The sequence below is a fragment of the Tamandua tetradactyla genome, chromosome 11, assembly GCF_023851605.1.
Source record: "Tamandua tetradactyla isolate mTamTet1 chromosome 11, mTamTet1.pri, whole genome shotgun sequence".
Lineage (NCBI taxonomy): Eukaryota > Metazoa > Chordata > Mammalia > Pilosa > Myrmecophagidae > Tamandua > Tamandua tetradactyla.
The window spans coordinates 1,780,610-1,803,523 of record NC_135337.1 but is presented as its reverse complement, the minus strand read 5'-3'; the positions used below and the strand labels follow the sequence as shown (position 1 = coordinate 1,803,523).

The 22,914-nt window shown below is 41.5% G+C and overlaps 1 protein-coding gene across 5 annotated transcripts in view; it reads right to left on the bottom strand.

Annotated features, from left to right (window-relative positions):
• The window catches only part of TBX15 (T-box transcription factor 15), a 106,483-nt gene that overhangs the window by 11,069 nt on the left and 72,500 nt on the right, over positions 1–22,914 (bottom strand). For all 5 annotated transcript variants that reach the window (XM_077119732.1, XM_077119736.1, XM_077119733.1 and 2 more), the window contains exon 7: positions 11,248–11,345. In XM_077119732.1, coding sequence (XP_076975847.1) covers positions 11,248–11,345 — 98 coding nt within the window. The remainder of the gene's footprint in view (positions 1–11,247; positions 11,346–22,914) is intronic.

Genomic DNA, 22,914 nt, shown 5'->3' with positions numbered 1-22,914 from the left:
TTCTTCCCCTTCAAATTTTAGCCTAAAGTTGTCTTACTTTGTTGAGCTTTTTGCCAAACACATTCACACCTGCCCCTACGATACAGAACTTGCCAGAGTTAATTGACTAATTGAACCAATAGGGGGATGACGTGAACAGATATGTTTTTTGGGGAAAAAATTTTAAAAAGACTGTAACTGCTATATGGAGAATGGCTTTGAGGAGAAAAAAAAAAGCTACAGAAAGCACCACTGCTACATCAGTAAGAGATGAGAACAGCACAGAGTGACTCAGTGGCAAGGGGGACTAAAGAGGAAGAAAAACAAGAATTTGGTAATAGTTGGATACAGTGGGTGGAAGAGGGAAGGAGATATCCAGGGTGATGCCCAGGAGTCTGGTCCATGGAACTGAAAGGATAGTGGCTTCCTTTCCCAAGGAAAGGGCTCCAGGTCTGTGAGGTAGATGATGGACTCAGTGTTGGACACTGAGCTTAAGGGGCTTTGGGGACAAAATAGAATATGTAATCAATAATGGTTTGTTTTAGTTGATTGAACTGAAATGTTCTCCAAACCATATCTGGTGTTCCTTGTCCTTATGGTGTAAGCCATGTTACAGAATTGAAATCGTGTTCTTCCATAGCTAAGAAGGGGATGCTTTTTTAAAAATTCTATGTGAATATTTGGTTGCAAACCGTACTGATGGCCATTATTCCTCAACTCAGTGATAAATCAGATCTGTGTAACTGACTGTCTTTGAATCATTGTGATGACTCAGTTCAAAGACAGCTGCCCATTGATTCTTCCTTCTCTCCCAATCTTTTACTAGCATGAACTACCTCAGTATCTGATTGCTCTCACTGGCCAACTGCTAATTAATATGACTCAAACTGATAAAAAAAAAATCAGCAACAGAGACTCTCATAATCTTAACTCTTCAATTGCCTGACAAATGTTAAAACACCTAGCGGTGTTGAACTCTGTCTAATAACGCCTGCTAGTAACTCGGAGAAAAGGAGGGCTTCTGTATGAGTTTTCCTTATCTCCACATAGGAAGATGCAGGGCCAGCTCTGGTATCACTGTTGTAAGATGGTTCCTTTTATCATAACAGGTGTCAAATGGCTTGGAATTGTTGCTTACAAAAGTTCTCTTGGTTTTGGCCATGCAAATAGCTTCATTATATATATGCAGAAATTGAGGGACAGATTTTGCTCCAGGATATCCATCAGAATGATAACAGGATTAAAATTGACTATAGCTCACATGGGCTATTCTTTCTTTTTCCTTCTGTGTCTATTTTGCATCCTCAAGAAGACCTTAGTTGGTTTGATCACTAGCTGTGTTCAAGCATAAGCTGTTCCTCTCCGAAAGTACAAACTCTCTTGCTGTTTCTAAATTAAGATGTCTGAAGATAAGACTATAAACTTGACTTCACCAAAAAATAAATATAAACCTACTGAGTTAAGGCTCATCCAAGCAGAAAGGTTGCATATTTGGCATGTCAAATATTCATGCATTTGAGGCAATGAGACAAAGGTGACATGCGAGTGAGTTAGTCTTTACCTGGATCTTAGGTTTGATGTGAATACTGCCAATACTCCTCTCACTAAAAGGAATCACAGCATAATCACTGGAAGCTCACCAGTTTACTTTTTCTAAGCCCCAGAACAGTTCTGCACAGATGGCTTTGTCTTTTTTTACAAGGGTATAATGTCCAGAGTTACTGGAATTCTTAGTTCTCAAGGGAATAAGGAATGGGTATTGCTGCTTTCTACATCCTTTGTTAACATCAAGAAACTAGGCCACATATTTTTTAATAATGAGAATCTGGATCAAGTTCAGCATATAGTTCAAACATATATCCCAATTAAAAAGAGGTTTGGCTTTTCCTCTAGCCCCATCCCACCACCATATGTGTACAATAATTCCAAGTTCAATAATTTCAGTAAAAAGGGGGCACTCAACACAGCAAGCAAACTCACTGCCCTCCCCCTCTCTACACAGAATATGACTCCCAGGGGTGTAAACCTCCCTGGCAACATGGGACAGAAATCCTACAATGAGCCAGGACACAGAATCAAGGGATTGAGAAAACCTTCTTGACCAAAGGGGGAAGAGAAAAATGACACAAAATAAAGTGTCAATGACTGAGAGATTTCAAACAGAGTCGAGAGATTATCCTGGAGGTTATTCTTATGCATTATATAGATATCACCTTTTTAGTTTAAGCTGTATTAGAGAGGCTGGAGGGAAGTGCCTGAAGCTGTAGAGCTGTGTTCCAGTAGCTATATTTCTTGAAGATGAATGTATAATGATATAGCTTTCGCAGTGTGACTGTGTGATTATGAAAACCTTGAGTCTGATGCTCCTTTTATCTACCTTATCGACAGACAAGTAAAACATACGGATTAAAAAGAAATAAATAATAGGGGGAACAGATGTTAAAATAAATTGAGTAGATTGAAATACTAGTGAACAATGAAAGGGAGCAGTAAGGGGTATGGAAAAAATAGGGAGAACAAAGGTTAAAATCTATTGAGTAGATGGAAATACTAGTGATCAATAGGGAGGGGCAAGGGATATGGTATGTGCGAGTTTTTTCCTTTTCCTTTGTATTTTTTTTTCTGGAGTGATGCAAACATTCTAAAAAATGATCACGGTGATGACTATACAACTATGTGATGATATTGTGAGCCACTGAGTGTACATCATGTGTGGACTGTCCATATGTTAAGAATGTTCGTGTTTGTAGGTTGTTTTGGTTTGTCAGTAAGAAAGAAAGGGGGCACTAAAGTGATGGTGAACTTATGCTTTGAATGTTCAATTTCTCTTAACCCAATATTGTCAAAGTGTCAATAATTAGCCTTTGTATTGATAAATTTTCAATAGAAACACCATGAAACCTGTACACCTAGGCAACTCATGCAAGTTTCCCGTGCTTGTACCTGCTCAGAGGCTCCAGTGATCACTCCATATCTATAGCCACGTACACTGTAGGTAACTGTGCTCCAAGACAGAATCAGACAGTGACCCTGCCTACTTGAGTCACAATACTGTAAATTATCATCTTTTGTCATTCTTTAGGTAATTCTTGGGTACCTAAAGCCCTTTGTAGACCTTGGGACCTGACACTGAACAGAATTGTCATCATCAATCCCTGCTTCAATAACTGGCAACCTTGTCATACTGGTTTCTGTGATACAAACTCCTGCTTAACTAAAGCTTGGCTGGACAGTGTGTAAAGCAAGAGCAGATAAGCAAAGAAGCTGCCTCAGAAATAAATAGAATTAAAAAAAAACACCTTTACAAGACATGGGTTTTTTTCATTTTCATTTTTAAAGCATGTTTACATAAATTTCCTCATAAAACAAAAAGTATCCCTCTTTTGTAGCTCAGGGAACTGGGGCTCACATGGAAGTGATTTGCTCAAGATTACATAGACAGTTAGTGGCCATCAAAAATAATGGTACAGGCTTCCCAATCGCAGCTTTCAGTTCTCTCTATTTCCTAAGTGCCATGAGAGCCTCAAGCAGTATTCAAGCCTTGATTATTTATTGCTCTTCCTTCTATTACAGATTTATGGGGGGCAGGTCACTTCCTATGTAAGGCTTCCATTTCTCCCCACCATAAAAAGTTAGAAACTCTGGGTTCCCTGGCTCACCAGATCCAGATGAATGGTCTAATCACAGTGTCATGGTTAGGGACACATGTCAACTTGGCCAAGTTGTGGTACCTGTTTGTCTGATTGGGCAAGCGCTGGCCTGTCTGTTGCAATGAGGACATTTCATAGGATTAGGTCATGATCACATCAGCTGCATCTACAGCTGATTCCATTTGTAATCAGCCAAAGGGGAGTGTCTTCTGCAATTAGTGATGCTAAATCTAATCATGGGAAGCCTTTTAAGGAGGATTCAGAGGAGACAGGTTCTATTTCCTGCTTTGGCTAGTGAGCCTCTCTTGCAGAGTTCATCCAGACCCTCCATTGGAGTCGTCGGCTTCACAGCCTGCCCTGTGGATTTTGGACTCTGCATTCCTGCGGTCACGTGAGACACTTTTATAAATTCTATATTTGCAAGTGTTCCCTGTTGATTCTGTTTCTCTAGAGAACCCTAACTAATACATCTTGGTACCAGGAGTGGTTCTTAAGAAACAGAATCTTAAAAATGGGTTTTTATGAATGGTTTTCTACTCTGACTGGACTCAGAGACACTAAGGACTCTGATTCCCATAATCAGAATGACACTCCCAATCCATGGACTGAGTTGGCAAAGGAGATAGTCAAAATATCATCATTCGATTCTCCTAATGCTTCGCTTGTACGAAGCCAGACTCTGGGGGATAATGTTTTTGACATCTTTACAGAGTTTTGTAGAAATAAGAGTTATAGAGATGTTGGTTGGTTGTTGTTAGATACACTGTCTACATTAAGGGGTGAAAGGGATGGGCTTGAGGCTTCAAACGAGAAGCTTAAGCGCTGTCTGAAAGATGTAGATGTTTCTATGAGTATCCTGAAGGAAAATCTTATTTCCTGTAGTCGTAGACTTGAGATCTCTGAAAATCAGACTCAGAATCCTATTCTTAGAGTAGCAACTTTACAACGTAAACAGAAATCTCAGTCTTGCATGGTGTCTGCCGTTAAAGTGAGGGCATTGATTGAAAAATGGGATGGTGACATATGGATTGATACTGATGTTGGGGGCAAGGTTGAAACCCTAGGCCATGCTGAGTCTTCTCTAGATAACCCTGTAATAGTCTGCCCTGAGGACATAGCTGCCCCACCTCCAGCCTGCCTTGAGGAATTGGCCACCCAACCTCCTCCTGAAAGGATTAGCCCTAGAGTGATTATTCCTGTTTCACCAGATGAAACTGCAAATGAAGGCCCTGAAGCAAATGGCTTGGAAGATATTTCTAATTCTTTCATGACCCACCCCCACCACCCCTCATTTCTTCTAGACCTATAACTAGACTAAAGTCCCAACAGGCCCCTAAAGGTGAGGTACAAATTATCACACATGAGGAAGTACATTATACTCCAAAAGAACTATGTGAGTTTTCCAATTTATATAGACAGAAATCAGGGGAATATGTGTGGCAATGGATTTTAAGAGTGTGGGATAATGGTGGGAGGAATATAAGGCTGGATCAGGCTGAATTTATTGATATGGGCCCACTAAGCAGAGATTCTGCATTCAATGTTATAGCTCGAGTGGTTAGAAAAGGTGTTAACAGTTTGTTTGGGTGGTTGGTTGAAACATGGATCAAAAGGTGGCCAACATTACCTGAGGTTGAAATGCCAGAACTGCCCTGGTATAATGCAGATGAGGGGATCCAGAGGCTTAGAGAGGTTGGAATGTTAGAGTGGATTTATCATGCAAAGCCTGCTCTTATACTCCAGGAATGTCTGGAGGATGCACTTTTTACCAGAACAGTGAGAAATAAATTTGTGAGACTAGCGCCATCATCCCTGAAGAACTGTATAGTTGCACTTCTCTGTAGGTCAGATATTACTGTAGGAACTGCTGTCACTGAGCTGGAATCCTTAAACTCAATGGGGATGATGGGATCCCAAGTTGTCAGAAGCCAGGTGTCAGCACTTAATCACCAAAGACAGGGTAGACGCGGCTATTATAATAGACAGCAAACTCATAGGAGACATCAGAATTATATGACACACAGAGATTTGTGGCATTGACTAGTAAATCATGCAGTACCTAGAAATACAATAGAAGGGCAGTCTACTAAATTCTTGTTGGAGCTGTATAAACAAAAGAGTTCTAGGTCAAGGGAACAGAAATCTAACCTGAATTACAAAAACACAGAGTCACGGCCCCTTAAATCAATTTTCAGACTTGAAACAGTTTACAGACCCTGAGCCCCTTGAATGAAGGGGAGGCCAGGTCCCTATGGGGGAGAAACCTGTGACACTGCCACAAATTTATATTGTTAATCTTCCTCTAAGTCTTCCCCAAGGAGACCGACGGCCTCTTACCAGGGTAACTGTGCATTGGGGAAAAGGAAATGATCAGATATTTTGGGGATTATTAGACACTGGTTCAGAAGTGACATTAATTCCAGGGGACCCAAAACGTCACTCTGGACCACCAGTCAGAGTGGGGGCTTATGGAGGCCAGGTGATCAATGGAGTTTTAGCTCAGGTCTGTCTCACAGTGGGTCCAGTGGGCCCCCGGACCCATCCTGTAGTTATTTCCCCAGTTCCGGAATGTATAATTGGCATAGACATACTGAGCAACTGGCAGAATCCCCATGTTGATTCTCTAACTCGTGCAGTGAGGGCTATTATGGTGAGAAAGGCCAAGTGGAAGCCACTAGAACTGCCCCTACCAAGCAAAATAGTAAATCAGAAGCAATATCGTATTCCTGGAGGGATTGCAGAGATTACTGCCACTCTTAAGGACTTGAAAGATGCAGGGGTGGTGATTCCCACCACATCCCCATTCAACTCTCCTATTTGGCCTGTGCAGAAAACAGATGGGTCTTGGAGAATGACAGTGGATTATCATAAACTCAACCAGGTGGTAAGTCCAATTGCACTGCTGTTCCAGATGTAGTATCATTGCTTGAGCAAATCAATACATCCCCTGGTACCTGGTATGCAGCTATTGATCTGGCAAATGCTTTTTTCTCAATAGCTATTAGTAAGGACCACCAGAAACAGTTTACTTTCAGCTGGCAAGATCAGCAATATACTTTCACTGTCCTACCTCAGGGGTATATCAACTCTCCAGCCCTATGTCATAATCTTGTTCGCAGAGACCTTGATCATTTCTGCCTCCCACAAGACATCACACTGGTCCATTATATTGATGACATGTTGATTGGACCTAGTGAGCAAGAAGTAGCAACTACTCTAGATTTACTGGTAAGGCATTTGTGTGTCAGAGGATGGGAGATAAATCCAACAAAAATACAGGGGCATTCCACCTCAGTAAAATTTCTAGGTGTCCAGTGGTGTGGGGCATGTCGAGATATCCCTTCTAAGGTGAAGGATAAATTGCTGCATCTGGCCCCTCCCACAACCAAAAAAGAGGCACAACACCTAGTTGTGTTTTTGGATTTTGGTGACAACATATTCCTCATTTGGGTGTGCAACTCCGGCCCATTTATCAAGTGACCAGAAAAGCTGCTAATTTTCAGTGGGGACCTGAACAAGAGGAGGCTCTGTGACAGGTCCAGGCTGTTGTACAAGCTGCTCTGCCACTTCGACCATATGATCCTGCAGATTCAATGTTGCTGGAAGTGTCAGTGGCAAATAGAGATGCTGTCTGGAGCCTTTGGCAGGCCCCTATAGCAGAATCACAATGCAGACCCTTAGGATTTTGGAGCAAAGCCTTACCATATGCTGCAGATAACTACTCTCCTTTTGAGCTTTTGGCCTGCTACTGGGCCTTAGTAGAGACTGAACGCTTAACCATGGGCCACCAAGTTACCATGAGACCTGAGTTGCCTATTATGAATTGGGTGTTGTCTGACCCACCAAGCCATAAACTTGGGCGTGCACAGCAGCACTCTATTGTAAAATGGAAATGGTATATATGAGATAGAGCCAGAGCAGGTCCTGAAGGCACAAGTAAGTTACATGAAGAAGTGGCACAAATGCCCATGGTTTCCATTCCTGCTGCCACATTACCTTCTCTTTCCCAGACCAGAGCTATGGCCTCTTGGGGAGTTCCTTACAGTGAATTGACTGAGGAAGAGAAAACTCGGGCCTGGTTTACAGACGGTTCAGCACGATATGCAGGCACCACCCGAAAGTGGACAGCTGCAGCATTACAACCCCTTTCTGGGGTGTCCTTGAAGGACAGTGGTGAGGGGAAATCCTCCCAGTGGGCAGAACTTCGAGCAGTGCACCTGGTTGTTCATTTTGCTTGGAAGGAAAACTGGCCAGAGGTGCGTTTGTATACTGACTCATGGGCTGTTGCTAATGGTTTGGCTGGATGGTCAGGGACTTGGAAAGACCATAATTGGAAAATTGGTGACAAACAGGTCTGGGGAAGAAGTATGTGGATAGACCTTTCTGAGTGGGCTAAAAACATGAAGATATTTGTGTCCCATGTGAATGCACACCAGAGGGTGACTTCAGCAGAGGAAGATTTTAATAATCAAGTGGATAAGATGACCCGTTCTGTGGATACAAGTCAGCCTCTTTCCCCAGCAACTCCTGTCATTGCCCAATGGGCTCATGAACAAAGTGGTCATGGTGGTAGGGATGGAGGTTATGCATGGGCTCAACAACATGGACTTCCACTCACCAAGGCTGACCTGGCTACAGCCACTGCTGAGTGCCCAATCTGCCAGCAGCAGAGACCCACACTCAGCCCCCGATATGGCACCATTCCCCGAGGTGACCAGCCAGCTACATGGTGGCAGGTTGATTACATTGGACCACTCCCTTCATGGAAGGGGCAGCGATTTGTTCTAACTGGAATAGACACATACTCTGGATATGGGTTTGCTTTCCCTGCACGCAATGCTTCTGCCAAAACTACCATCCGTGGGCTTACAGAATGCCTTATTCATCGTCATGGTATTCCGCTTAGCATTGCTTCGGATCAAGGAACACACTTCACAGCAAATGAAGTGCAGGAATGGGTGCATGCTCATGGAATTCTCTGGTCTTACCATGTTCTCCATCATCCAGAAGCAGCTGGATTGATAGAATGGTGGAACAGCCTTTTGAAAACTCAATTACGGTGCCAACTAGGTGGCAAAAATTTGAAAGGCTGGGGTAATGCTCTCCAGGAAACTGTGTATGCTCTGAATCAGCGTCCGCTGTATGGTGCTGTTTCTCCCATAGCCAGGATCCATGGGTCCAGGAACCAAGGGGTGGAAATGGGTGTGGTGCCACTCACTATTACCCCTAGTGATCCACTAGGAAAATTTTTGCTTCCTGTCCCTGCTACCCTGAGTTCTGCTGGTCTACAGGTTTTAGTTCCAAAATGGGGTGTGCTTCCTCCAGGAAAAACAACAGTGATACCACTGAACTGGAAGTTAAGATTGCCACCTGGTCACTTTGGGCTACTTATGCCTCTGCATCAACAAGCCAAGAAGGAGATTACATTATTGTCTGGGGTAATTGACCCTGACTATCAGAAGGAAGTAGGACTGCAACTACATAATGGAGGTAAAGAAGAGTTTTCTTGGAATACAGGAGATTCCCTAGGGCGTCTATTAGTACTACCATGCCCTGTGATTAAAATCAATGGAAAACTGCAACAACACAATTCAGGCAGGACTACCAATGGCTCTGAAACTTCAGGAATGAAGGTTTGGGTCACCCCACCAGGCAAAGAACCACGGCCAGCTGAAGTGCTTGCTGAGGGGAAAGGGAACATGGAATGGGTAGTGGAAGAAGGTAGTGATAAATATGAACTTCGACCACGTGATCAGTTACAGAAACGAGGACTGTAATTCTGTTTTGTTCATGTTATACTATTTAAGTTGTAAGTATCAAGTTTAAGAACGAATGTTGCCCAAGGATGTGCACCCTATTCTGGAGAGATTTAATGTGTTTCCAGTTATATGCAGGACAGTTGAGTATTGTCAGGTAAAAGAAAAAAAATGTGTGCTCATTTGTTTTCATTTGGAAATTAAGTATGGTTTAAGGTGATATATATATAGGTGCCAAGTTTACAAGGGGTGGACTGTCATGGTTAGGGACACGTGTCAACTTGGCCAAGTTGTGGTACCTGTTTGTCTGATTGGGCAAGCGCTGGCCTGTCTGTTGCAATGAGGACATTTCATAGGATTAGGTCATGATCACTGTCAGCTGCATCCACAGCTGATTCCATTTGTAATCAGCTAAAGGGGAGTGTCTTCTGCAATTAGTGATGCTAAATCTAATCATGGGAAGCCTTTTAAGGAGGACTCAGAGGAGACAGGTTCCATTTCCTGCTTTGGCTGGTGAGCCTCTCCTGCGAAGTTATCCAGGCCATCCATCAGAATCGTCTGCTTCGCAGCCTGTCCTGTGGATTTTGGACTCTGCATTCCTGCGGTCACGTGAGACGCTTTTATAAATTCTATATTTGCAAGTGTTCCCTGTTGATTCTGTTTCTCTAGAGAACCCTAACTAATACACACAGTTTGAAGATGTAATTATCAGAAAGGCAGTATCACCTGCCTCCCATTGTTTGTTCCTCTTAGATATTCATGTACAGAAACAAAAGAGGATGAAGATGATAATGATGATGACTATGTTTTTAAAGGTATTGTCTCATTTGACCCTCAAAGTAGTTCTATTATAGTCTCCTCATTTTGCATATTGAGAGACTTGACCTAGGTTACAAAGCCAGGAAGGGACAGGGATAAGAATCAACCCAAGCTGCCTGACTCCAGCACCAAGGTTCTTAATCACTAAACTAACCTCACAGCGATTTGGGTTTCAAACCTAATTTACTGGGCAAAATACTAGAAGATCCAAGAAGGGAATTGCAATATAGTATATTATCAAGTCCTATAATGACCTCCCACAGAGGCCATCTGACAGTATGAACTCCATCTGTACTACTGACCAGTTCACATTTGAACATAGGGAGCCTGGAGAGGGAGATTCATAAAACAGTGGACACTTTGGGAAGCTTTCACTTAGGTACCTAAATTGATGGGTGCTGTGCTAGGGAGAGTTGCTAACTGGACTGGGAAAAGGAGTTGAAATCAGACCAGAAACCATCTTGGACATATGATCACAGATTTCCAAACCTGTACTGCAAGGGACAAGAGATAAGAAATTGGATGAAAAAGCATAAAGCAGTGTCGGGGCAGTGGGGAGGAGTCCCCCTAGTCCACAAACTTGAGAGGGGTTCTGTTTCATAGAAAGCAAAATAAGAGGAAACACAAGTTGCAAGATTCAGGTGGGTTTACAATGGAGCCCTTCTCAATGCTGGAGCTATGATTTTGTTTTTCTTTTTTTCTCATCTATAAAACTAGGATAATAAAACTGATAAGAAATGAGGAATGAATGAAGTTATAATGAAGAGCTCTTCCAATATCAGGGCTATTGAAGGGATAGTAATACTATTTAGTGATAGTAATAATAATTCCATCAACATCATAATCATAAGCATCAAACCTTTAGAAAGGACAGAATTTTTTAGTGCAGGCAAAATGCCACCTCCGCTACCACCTTGTTTGCACAAGAGGCAATGCTTTGATTATTTACAGAGTTACCAAGTTCTCTTCGTTCCAGGAGAGTTCATGTCACACAAGCTTCCCCAACCGTACCACCAGGCAGAGCCCCTACTCCAGGGTTTTACCTTGTTGTTTTTGCATGGTGGTGAAATCCTCAAAAGTGAGCGTGCGTACCGGGGGTCTCCAGAACGCGTAAGTCTCCATGATGGCTTCCAGGCCGGTTCTGGGGAGAGAAAAAAGCCAGTGAAGGAAGTCATAAATAATCCAAGGAGTTCACTGACTTTTTAGATATCCTGTGATGGTTTGTCTAACAAGTAACTCGTGCCTAGATACCTAGAGACATCGCCATCAGAGTCAGCTGGTCTGGAAAAGCACAAGGTACAGGTGGCTCGATTGCAGGAAGAACAAATTAACCCACTTCAAATTGTTTGAAAACAAATCTGTGACTATGAGGGCATTTCATCCTGACCTTTCCTCAAAGGAGTGATTCGCTGCACGGATAAAACATGTGTTAAAGGTAAAGATTTTGTGAATGTACAACTGTGTGATGATATTGTGAGCCACTGATTGTACACCAAGTATGGATTTTCACCTATTAAGAATGTTCGTGTTTGTATGTCGTTTTGTTTTGCCAGTAAAAATGTATTTTAAACAGGTAAAGATTACTAATAGCATGAGTACAATTGAACATAGCATAGTGTTGACTTTTTCTCTAGCACAGGAAGATGTGCACTGACAAGGCAAATGCCAGAGTTAACGCTACCACTTGGGTATGGAAAGAGTCAGAGAAACTGTCAAACTGCTGCGCCTTCAAAGCTTCTGAAATCAGCAGAGATAAGCAAGGCAATGGAAATTAAGGGAAAGCTAAGCAATCAAATACACTTGAGTTTCTATCTGAAGGCAAAGAAAGAGCTTATTCCCAGAAATTTTACCTCAGGTGAAAAGTCTAATACATTTTTCCAAATAATTATCTGTTTGGTAATCTAGGAATCAACCTGGTCTTATAGGGTCGTATTTTGGGGACTTCAGAAAATATCTGACATTTTACAAGTACATTCCGTTAAGGTTTCTGGGTTATTGATGTTGGAAATTTTATTAATTGGACTATGTTTGCACTGTCTATTTTACCCTTCAATTAATTATCTCTCTACTATACATATAAAATGAGATGCTGACATACACCATCTTAGCAGAATTAACCAGGGTATATCAGATATATTATTGCTGATATTTAATATCCTCAAGTAAGATTACTGCTTGAGGTTTTTTAAAAGCTTTGCACAGAGTTGCTGCATGTTGACTCCTCCTTAATGCTAACAGTGTCACTCCTGTCTAAGTGGGGCGGGGGAAGATGTGCAGGGATGTGAGGTAGGTAGGAGGAGAAAGGTAGAGAAGAGAAGGTGGTAAAAATGCTTTCATAGCAATAGCACTGGAAAAGTAGCCCATTGCTACTTTCATTTTTGAGATGAGAGTTATGCTGCCTGTCCTTCTCCCTAGTTAATACATTTCCAGTGTTCTCCTTGGTGCTGCATACCAAAAATGAAGTGAGAAGCATTTCATTTTAAGTGAAAACACATATCTTTTCCTTATCATTGACTACAGGATCCTCTGAGGTTCTGCTCAGATGAGCTGCTGCTGATATACTAATTGACCCTTTGTGTTGGAAAATTTCCTCTTAGAACATGCCTTACTTGCACAGTTAACTTTCTAAAGTCTTCCCTGGAATCCTGGAGGCTTTAAATACACCAATGTTGGCAAACTAAACTCTGTATTTTAAGAAGAGGTTCAGAGGAGAGGGTGTTGCATGGTGTTTATTAGCTGTTAATCTGTTAGAAGTGGGAATAGAAGACATCTCCACATAGTCACCCTACATTAATGCTGCATACAGTACATGAAACTATTTGTGGAGAGAAAGGGCCCAGGCAATTATAGAGTTCAGAGCAATAAGGGGATAGGCAGATAAAGGCATGCTGGGCTTAGACGGATGGAAGAAACAGATAGACCAGGCTTAGATCTTACTGCTTTGTTCTGGAATGTTGGCGGCCCACCAGAACATCTCAGGATTCCTTTCAATGGCACAGGAGGCTCACTGCAAATGGCAGAGCCTTTATTGTTCCATCTCCTGCTCCATTCTTCCCAGGAATGTGTACCAGTGATGAGGACAAAATATTACCTCAAGGACAAACAACGTCCCTTCTCATTTCGTAATAAAGTGCTAGAAGACTGAAGTAGCAGTAACACAATGCTGCATATGCCAGTATTATATTCACTGGAAAAAATACATAAATGAACTTTGGTTTCATTCTTATAACAGGCAAAAAGGTTGTGGTGAAGACATCAATAATTTTGTTTAAGCAACCAATTTGATATAGGAGATTGACCATTTAACCCAAATCTAAAATAAAACTAAAAGTCTAAGTTACAGGTTCATAGAGTTACAAGTTGAGAAGGGTCGTAAGGTGTCATCTACTTTTATCCCTTATGATAGCGTCTTGTATGATTGTCCAGTCTCTGTTGGCATATTTCCCAAGAAATAGTTCTGGCTTGTTTTTTGTGGGGCTTTTTGGCAGTTCTGCCAGAAAATCTTTTCTGATATTGGGCTGAAATCTCTGATGTAACTTTCACCCTGTGGCTCCATTACTAATGAGCAAATGGCAAAAAGGCCAAACGCTTCCCACGAGGATCCATCTATCTGCTATATCATTACTGGGGGGAACTTGCTTGGCCGTTAAGAATATACTGTCTAATGTGCTACATTGCCACATATGGACACATCCACGGACCGTCCAGTCCAATAATCTGTCACAGCAGGAGCCCTTTGTGTCCACTGAGGGTGGGAGAGTTATTACTATCAATAAATAATAGCTAAGACCACATATTCTTAACCTCAGTTTACTAATCTACTGTGGCTCCATCTCACAGAGATTTATCCTAAATGCTTACTAAATGTATTTATATATTCAGAAAATATCTCTTTTTAGAAAGATTAACCCTGTTTTTTGTTTTGTTTTTTTTTTACTATAAGGCATTTTTTTTTCTTCAAACTCTGTTAAGCTTCACTAGACAGATCCAAATTGTTAGCTAGTACTAATTCTATATATCAGTATTTGGTGAACTGCCATGGCACAGTAAGTATTTGATAACTCACCCTTCTCTACTACTAACATGTATGTACCTGAAGAGCTTTGGACTCGTATTTTTCTATGCCCCAATGCCAAGCACAGTGCCTGGCACGTGACAAAATCTCAGTATGTATGAATTGAATTAGTAAGTAGAGGAATTATTTTCACCCTATCTTTTATTACTCCGTCATCAGTCTATGCACTTTAGCCAACATCCATTTTTCTAAGACAGGAAAATAATTCAGTGTAGACTCCAAAAACAGAAAGAATCTTCTAAGATTAGAGGTTTGTAAATTGTTTCTATAGCTTATTATGCCTTTCCTGACTCAAGTCTCAGAGATGTTTTAGTTTTCCCTTTGCTTTTTCCATTCCAGCCATGGAGTTTGTGACCTTCAGCAGAGCCTCAGTACCTCTGCCCAAGCACCTATTAACAACCCCAGTCATTTCTGCTCCTCATATTCTCTTACAAGGGTCCTAGCCAACCACACATTAAAAACCTCAGCCATAGATATCCATTCAAAGTTTATCCTGCACTACACATTGTTTACTTATTCGTCATCATTTTACTCTAGTTTTGTAAAATTTTATCTCAAGGTTCTACAAAGTGAATTCACTGTCTAAGAGAAGAGATGAAAAAAAAGAGGTCTGTAACACGTTCCACATTGCAGGCCTGCACACCAAGGACCTGATGTCATCTTTGAGGCTTCCAATCAGAGATGATCAAATTGGCAAGTGTCCCCCTCTCGCTTACTTTTCCCTGTTCGCTCCAGTGACAAGAGAGGCCATATCCAAACCTCACTTTGTTCAGTTCTTTTGGCTGTAATCACCTTTCTGATCTCTAGGCCTCTTCTCTGTGGATTTTTCAGTCTGCTTAGTAGCCAAACCAACAGAATGTGCTGAAGAGAGGGGAGGAAAGGAAGGAGAGAAGGCAAGCCAAAGAGCAATTCTGCAAATTGATGACGCCTCAAGTCAACGGCTTTGGAAAAGCAGTTAGACGGTACAGAAATATCCATTCAACCTTCTCATTCCAAAAAAGTGGCAGTGTCATCCCTTTGGAGTTCAGTAAATATTTTACAATTCTAAAAACAACTATATGATCTTATTTGGTAACACACAAATGCACAGCTTCTACTTTTCATTTGTCTTCAGATTGTTGCTTTAAATGCTTTTTCCCATTTATTTTCCATTTAGTTCTGAATTTCTTATTCAGTTTGACTCTTCCCCATATTATTTTCTGGTGACACTTAGAGCACAGGGAACATATGCTATGGATTGATGAAGAATTGGTCTTCCTCTCATTTGAAGACAATCAAAAGCAGCCAGAAGCCTACTGAGAAAGGGGTCTGGAAATTATAAAGGAGGTATCCAATCAGAAAAAGAAATACTCACCTATTCAACAATTATCTACTAATTTCAGGAGATACAAAGGCAAAAAAAAATGGGTCTTTATCCATTAGGTATTTCCTGTTCAACAAACAGAATATCATGAAAATAATTTCTTAACTATGTAATAAATGCTACACTGGAGATATATAGAAGATACTATACAGCACTAAGCACGGATCAGTTACACAGCTGGAAAACTCAAGGAAGACTTCACCAAAAGCTTGTAGTTTAAGCTCAATATTAAAGGATATTGAATAATTTTCAAGCAGATAAGAGGAGAAAGGGATTTCCTGGTAGAGTTACAGTATGTGCAAAGACTTGGAGGTATGGAAAAGAAGTCATATTTTAGAAACTGAAAACAGATCAGAGTGACTGAAGCTCAGGGCATAGGAGGGAGAGTGGACACCATTAGTCTTTATTCCATGTTTGGAACTTGGATTTATCTCATGGGTGGTACTATCTTCTAGTTTCCTTTCCTTTCCCTTCCTTGTCAAGCATCTGAAAAAGCATGGAACCATAATACACTCCTCTTTCATATATAATCACCCAACCTCAACCTCAACCTTCTATTCCTCTTTCTTAGACTGTCATTGCTTCATTGAAGCAAGGTCAAACCTCCCACACTTCCTTCTCCTTCACTGGGTCTGGAGTCAGTTTCTACTTCCAGGTTACTCAGGGTATTTGTTGTCTGGGAACATTTTAAAAGACCACCTAACAGAGGTCTGCAAATTGGCTAAAAATCCTCATTCAAAACTTGGCTTTTGAAGGTGTAATAAGTGTACCTACAAGGCAAAGAAAGCTGTCATTGATGTGCCTTGCAGTGGCTGGAAAGATAATCCAATGGACAAACTCTTGGAGTTGGGTTAAACTTGTTCCTTATATACCTTGGAATTGGGATAGTAAGTAAAGGCAGTCTGCAAGGAGTTTTCACTGACTCAAGAAGTATAATAAAAATCCATGATGTCACAGAGCAAGCTAACAAAAATATTAAGTTTCTTTGCATTTGACTAGAATGGTCTAACTTTAATTTTTTTGATACCAAAATCACATGAGAGACAGATTAGCATAGAGGTTAAGGGCACAGGCTCTGGAGCCAGATAGTCAGAGTTCAAATTGCAACTCTACTGCTTATTAATACAACTTTGGCCAAGTTATATAACCTCTTCATGCCTTAGACTCTATATTATATCTATAGAATAAGATAATGATAATACTTCCCCCTAATTGTTATTTAATAAGTGCATGTTGATTAAAAACAAAAGTCTATCAAAATAGAGAGAAAACAGCATGAAAGCCTGAGGGACACTGGCCTAACTCAAGCAAAAGAAATCCAACCATTCTGCTCAAGTTGTGACCTGTAATAGAAGAAAACATTCCTACCTCATTAGAATTCAGAGCTTTGTCAGTCTTCTGGCTATAGATTAAATGCGGAGGGAGCTGTATGGTGCCTAATTCCATTTCCCATTCTCTCCTCAAAGAACCAAACACGTGTCCCTCAAGCCCCTGTCAGCCTCATTATCTTGCAGATACTTCAAGTTCCAATATGTTAGCCATTAAAAAGACGTCACTCTGTTCAATGACACCATCCCTGGGCAAGAGCCACAGATAATAAAACAATTGCCAACTTTCCCTGGCAAAGCCACATGACCAAGCAGACAATGGTGGAAAAAAGTTCATGACAGGAGAGGGAGAACAAACAAGAAAGCAGAGAAAAAAGCGTTAAATACTGGCTAAAAAACCATAAGCCACGGGATATGATAAACAGTCATGGCTTGGAAGGAAAGGAACGGTCCAGCTGGACGCTGTTGCCAGAATCCAGTATAGAAGCAGCTACCTTAAACTGTAGATACAGCAGCACCTGGGAGGAGAGGCCAGCACTGATTGCATCCACAGGTCTGCTAAATGGCAGAAGAAACCCCTGCCAGGGATATCAAGAGTATGCAAAATCTACAGGGATTAGTAATATTGCCAGAAAAGAGCAGGATGAAATTGGCTAGAAAAATAGGCCAAAGGCTCTGGGGAAAACAAATGAAGATACAGAAATTGAGATGAGGAAGGCATGCTCATTGAAAGGGGGCAGGTAGTCGGCTCATCAGTTCTAAGCTTGCTCTATGACCCTCCAGGAGGGGCAAGAAGCCAAGGTGGAGGAGGACAAGGTTGGCTGCTGACTGGCAAGCTGTGCCGAACAGAGGAGAGTGAAATCATTCCCTGGATGCTGTCACTGGCTGGATTTACAAATTCTGAAAGCTATTACCTCACTGCATTGTTTTTACCATCAGTAAAATGGGAAAAACTGCACTGATACCGACCGACTCAGAGGTCAAAATGATGGACAACTTGGAAAACACACAGTATATGAAATAATTACAAATTATTATTATGTCCCATCTAAATGACTGGAAGGAAATGCTTGAGGCTGAACTGTATGAAATAACTGATATTTTACCACTTTTACCTGCAAATACAGCAGTTGCATACTAGATAGAAAGGGGAGTAGACAAGATTTGAGATACTTGGTTACAACAGTGAACTCCAATAACAGATTTTAGCTGAGATCCATGCTGTACCTTTTGTCCCCCATTCCCGGATAAATGTTCATTCTTTTAGATCTAAGCACAGATGAACTGGCTGTGGGGCTAGTTTATAGCTGGCTGTTTCTTCTCCCTTCTTTTCCTCTGTTGCCATTGCTTAGGCACTCTTATTCCTCGCCTTACAGCCCTCTTTCTGACCTCCTTCTCCTCACTCTGGTGGGTGCTGTGAGGAGGCACTGGGCCTATGAAAGAAGGTTCCTATCTTGCCAGAGAGAGGTGACTCTTCGTGCATCTCATTCTGACCGCCTTGGAGCAGCAGTTACTTATGAAAGGGGTCACAGGAAATTCTGTTACCCCCAAATCTCTTCCCCACTACCATTACAGATCAGTTCCCTCTTTCGGGTTAACTGTCACCCTTATTAAGCATACTCTTTAAGCACACAAATACATCCGTTCCTGTAACACAGTTAATGGTTCCATGTTTAGGTCGCTGTCCCCTGCAACATTATATAAGGGGGCGTTAGGCACCAAGAAGGATGGCTGTCAGCCACATTCCCAGCACATAGCAGTGCCTGCTGGAAACACGCTGAGAATGAGCACAGACTCAGGTTTCCTCTTGCATCTCCTGCTACTAGTCCTATTGTTTTTCAACACAGGGCAACCCTTTGAAATTACTCACCTATATAAACGCGCCTCCCCATGATACAGGACCAGCCATTGGCTCCTTTCTCACAGTTCCTGAGCTGTGAACTTTGAGTGCCCTAGTTCAGGCCTTCAAGGGTGGATTCCATAGAGAAGAACATACACTGCTAAGACAAGCTTCCTTCTTAACTGCACCAGTCTCCCTGCTACAGAAGTGCCATGCTGTCTGGGACCTATTGTGAGTTTCCATTGAGAGGACTGAGGAAGGAATGAGGCTCAAAGAAGCCAGGAGTACTTCTCCATGGATATGTCTTTACATGAAAATAGGCAAAAAAGGAAATAAGTATGCTCCACCATAGCTCCCTTAAGCATTCTTCTCTTCACGTGAGAGGACACTGCCGTCAGCCTGGTTCCACGCCCTGACAGCACTGCAGTGTGAGAGGCTTACGGGCGAGAACAGATTCACCAGGCTCTGTAAGGGGGTGTAGTGGATGGCTGTGTTCTCCCCATCTTCCCTCTCACAGTTCTCCCCACCCAAGCCTCTGGGTCATGCTGGGATGGATTGAGATCGACAAACCTGAACATGTTTTGGTTTGAGGTTTGGCAAATTTTGTAACTCTGAAGTATTTCACAAATGTTTTGTGTTCTGCAAAACCAAAAAACATTGGCCAAGCACTTCTCCCCTCCTAATTTTTAAGCCCATGTGTTTTTAAAGGAAATGTAATCCATATGTTTTGGAGTATATTTGTATGCAACTCATCAAACTGTGCCCTTCTGTATGAGTCACTCTATATCTAAAAAGCATTGGGAGGCTCTTGGGTTTATTCGACCTCTCTATTAGCACAAGAAGGCCAATAGATTAGGCACCAGTTGGAAGATGGTAAACTGGGTTCTGATGCTGGCATAAATTCATCAGTTCCCTGAATATTTGTAAAGCCTACCTCCATATCTTCACCCAGCAATTTTTCCCATTGGCAAAGAAGCAAAAATCCTTGTACTCATCAGATCCTGCAGGCAGTTAGTGAGAATTAAAGTATATTTACCAGGTAATTCTTTTTCTTTTAAAAAGAAAAATGCAAGGGCATCTGTACTTACCCCCCAAATTTATTTTAATTTATCTTTCCAGAGCACTATAGGACTAAAGCGGCTTCTACCTTTAATAGTTCATTCTCGCCCCATTGAGACAAAGGTGACTTCAGCCTCATTACACCATAGTTTCACCTGTTAGGAAAGTTAAGCCTGGTTTCCTGTTGTATACTAGAGAACCTCTAGTTTATAAGGAGTAAGGGAGGAGATGACAGAGTCATAGAGAATAATCTTTAAGGACAGACTGAGAATATATAGATTGTTTTATTTGGAAAAGAAAAATTCTTGGGTGGCTTGATTAGTGTCTTTAAATAGATGGAAAGATCTAAAAAAAAAGGAAAGATTCTGCTCTCCATATCTGTTGAATGTAAGTCAAGTTTAAAGTGTAGCAAGATAGACTAGAAAGAGAACATGTTTTAAAGTTAAGCAGGCTCCAATTTTAATCTCTGCACCAGCATCGACTGCATGACCCTAAGAAAGCTGTTTAACCTCTCTAAGCATCAGTCTCCTCATTTATAAAATTCAGGTTGTCTTAAGGATTAGAGAAAATGTAAACAAAGGTTTCAGAATATAGTAACTATTCAATTGCAGGGAGCTGTGGTAATTAGAATAGCACTTAAAGTAGCCTGCAGATTTTGACAGGACATAATGAAGAATTTCCATGCCATAAGGAAAACAAAACAAAACACTGAAATGAGCTAATGGGAGTCCATAGTTCTACTTTCCTGGAGTCTTTATGGAGAAGAGCAGCCCACCTGCAAGGAACAGACAAACCTCCATCTGTACTTGGCACAGGCCAGGGCCAAATGATCTGTCGAGGTGCCATCTAGCCCTGTGAGGAGACCAGAGAACCTCAGTACTTAAGCTGAGATGCCATCACAACTACCTGGCCAGCAGTAAGTCCTTGAAGATATTGTCATCTTATTCTCAAGACCCAATTCTCAGAGCACAGATCTAATCCTGACCATTGCAGCCTGAATATTCCAATCTTCCATTCTATGTCATGTCTCCACACCCTCATCTCACACTGCTGAGCCTCCTTCCCGGGCACAGATCATGCTCTTAGTCACTCAGGCCTCCTTGATGGTCCAAAAACCATGTCTACCATACTTCTGTCTCTGCCTACCTGGAATCAGGCACCTAGGAAAGCCATTCCCATCGTGACTGCACTGCCGACCCTATAAAAGTGGCTCCCACTCTCACTTTGTCTCTGAACCTAAATTTTTCTTCTCAGCACTTTCCAACTACTGACATATTTATATTTCTTGATAACTAAGCAATGCAGATTATTAATGGCCAAAGTACACCCAGAAGGCAGTTTCCAAGGATGAGGTCCCTGCTAATAGGAAAGCATTTATTGAGGAATCAAATTCAATCTTGGAAAAAGTGACCAGAAACTCTGAAGAATGGGTTCCAATGGGAGAAAAAGGAAAGTAAAAATAAAACAATCTTTAAAGTGCCAAGAAGAAAAGCAACAAATATTAGATTTTACTGGGTATACAGAAAGAAGGAAAAAGAAAGAAAGAGTTGGAAAGCTAGTGGCGTTGGCAACTAGAGACAGATAGTTGTGACTAACGCAGAAATTCTTAACTCTGGTTCTGAGCCTCTTTGAAAATCCAGAGAAAGTTATAGATTTCTCCCTAGAAAAATGCCCACCTGCTTATCCACAAGTTTGCTTACAATATCTGGGAGCTCACAAAACCCCTGAAATTCATCCATGGACTCCAAGCTAAAAATCTTAAATGCCTTTGTCACACATGGCTTATCTCCCAAAACAGCCTATCGTGGATGCCCAGTGTGCTGGTTTGAAAGGATGTATGTCCCCTAGAAACGCCAGGTTTTAATCTAAATCCCATTTTGTCATGGCAGAATAATCCCTATTCAATACTGTATGTTTGAATCTGTAATTAGATCATCTCCCTGGAGATGTAACCCAATCAAGAGTGGTTGTTAAACTAGATTAGGTGACAACATGTCTCCACCCATTTGGGTGGGTCTTGATAAGTTTCTGGAGTCCTATAAAGAAGAAACATTTTGGAGAATGAAAGGGATTCAGAGAGAGCAGAGAATGTTGCAGCACCACGAAGCAGAGAGTCCAAGAGCCAGCGACCTCTGGAGAGGAAGAAGGAAAATGCCTCCCAGGGAACTTCATGTAACCAGAAGCCAGGAGAGAAGAAGCTAGCAAATGATGCCATGTTCACCACGTGCCCTCCCAGATGAGAGAGGAACCCTGACCGTGTTCACCATGTGCCTTTCCACCTGAGACAGAAACCCTGAATTTCATCGGCCTTATTGAACCAAGGTATCTTTCCCTGAATGCCTTAGATTGGACATTTCTATAGACTTGTGTTAACTGGTACATTTTCTTGGCCTTAGAACTATAAACTAGCAACTTATTAAATTACCCTTTTTAAAAGCTATTCTGCTTCTGGTATATTGCATCCCAGCAGCTAGCAAACTAGAATACCCATCTCAAAAAGTTCCATCAAGGCTGGTCTAGAGGGTTCCTTATGTAAGGTCAGTTTCTATCCTTGACCTCCTCACCTCCAAGTCCAGCATGCAGAGCCCTGAAAAGGAGGGAACAGGAAACAGCTCAAAAGCACACATTCTGGGAACTTGAATAAACTAATAGGATGGGTCCATTTGAAATGGAAGGAAGAGGTGCATATTCTTCATTGGTTAAAATGTGAAAATAAATGTTTAGGTCATTTTAAACCAAGAAATATGGAACAAGAAAGACTTTGGCTGGAGTTCCTATGCCTGAGTTCTAGTGTGTCTCTAACCCCAACTAGTTGCTTGACCTAGAATACGTTATTCAGTTTTGTCATCTCAAATCCAAATATATAGGTATATGCTACTTTACTCGATAGATGGGACCTTAAAACTCTGACGTAAACAAAATGCATAGAAATCTGAATGTATTTTACATATACTATAAAATTTTAGTAAAGAAGTTTTCATAAATCTCTTTCTAAAGGAAATGATCACCCCAGCTGATTTTTAGCATATACCTGAGTTCTACTAT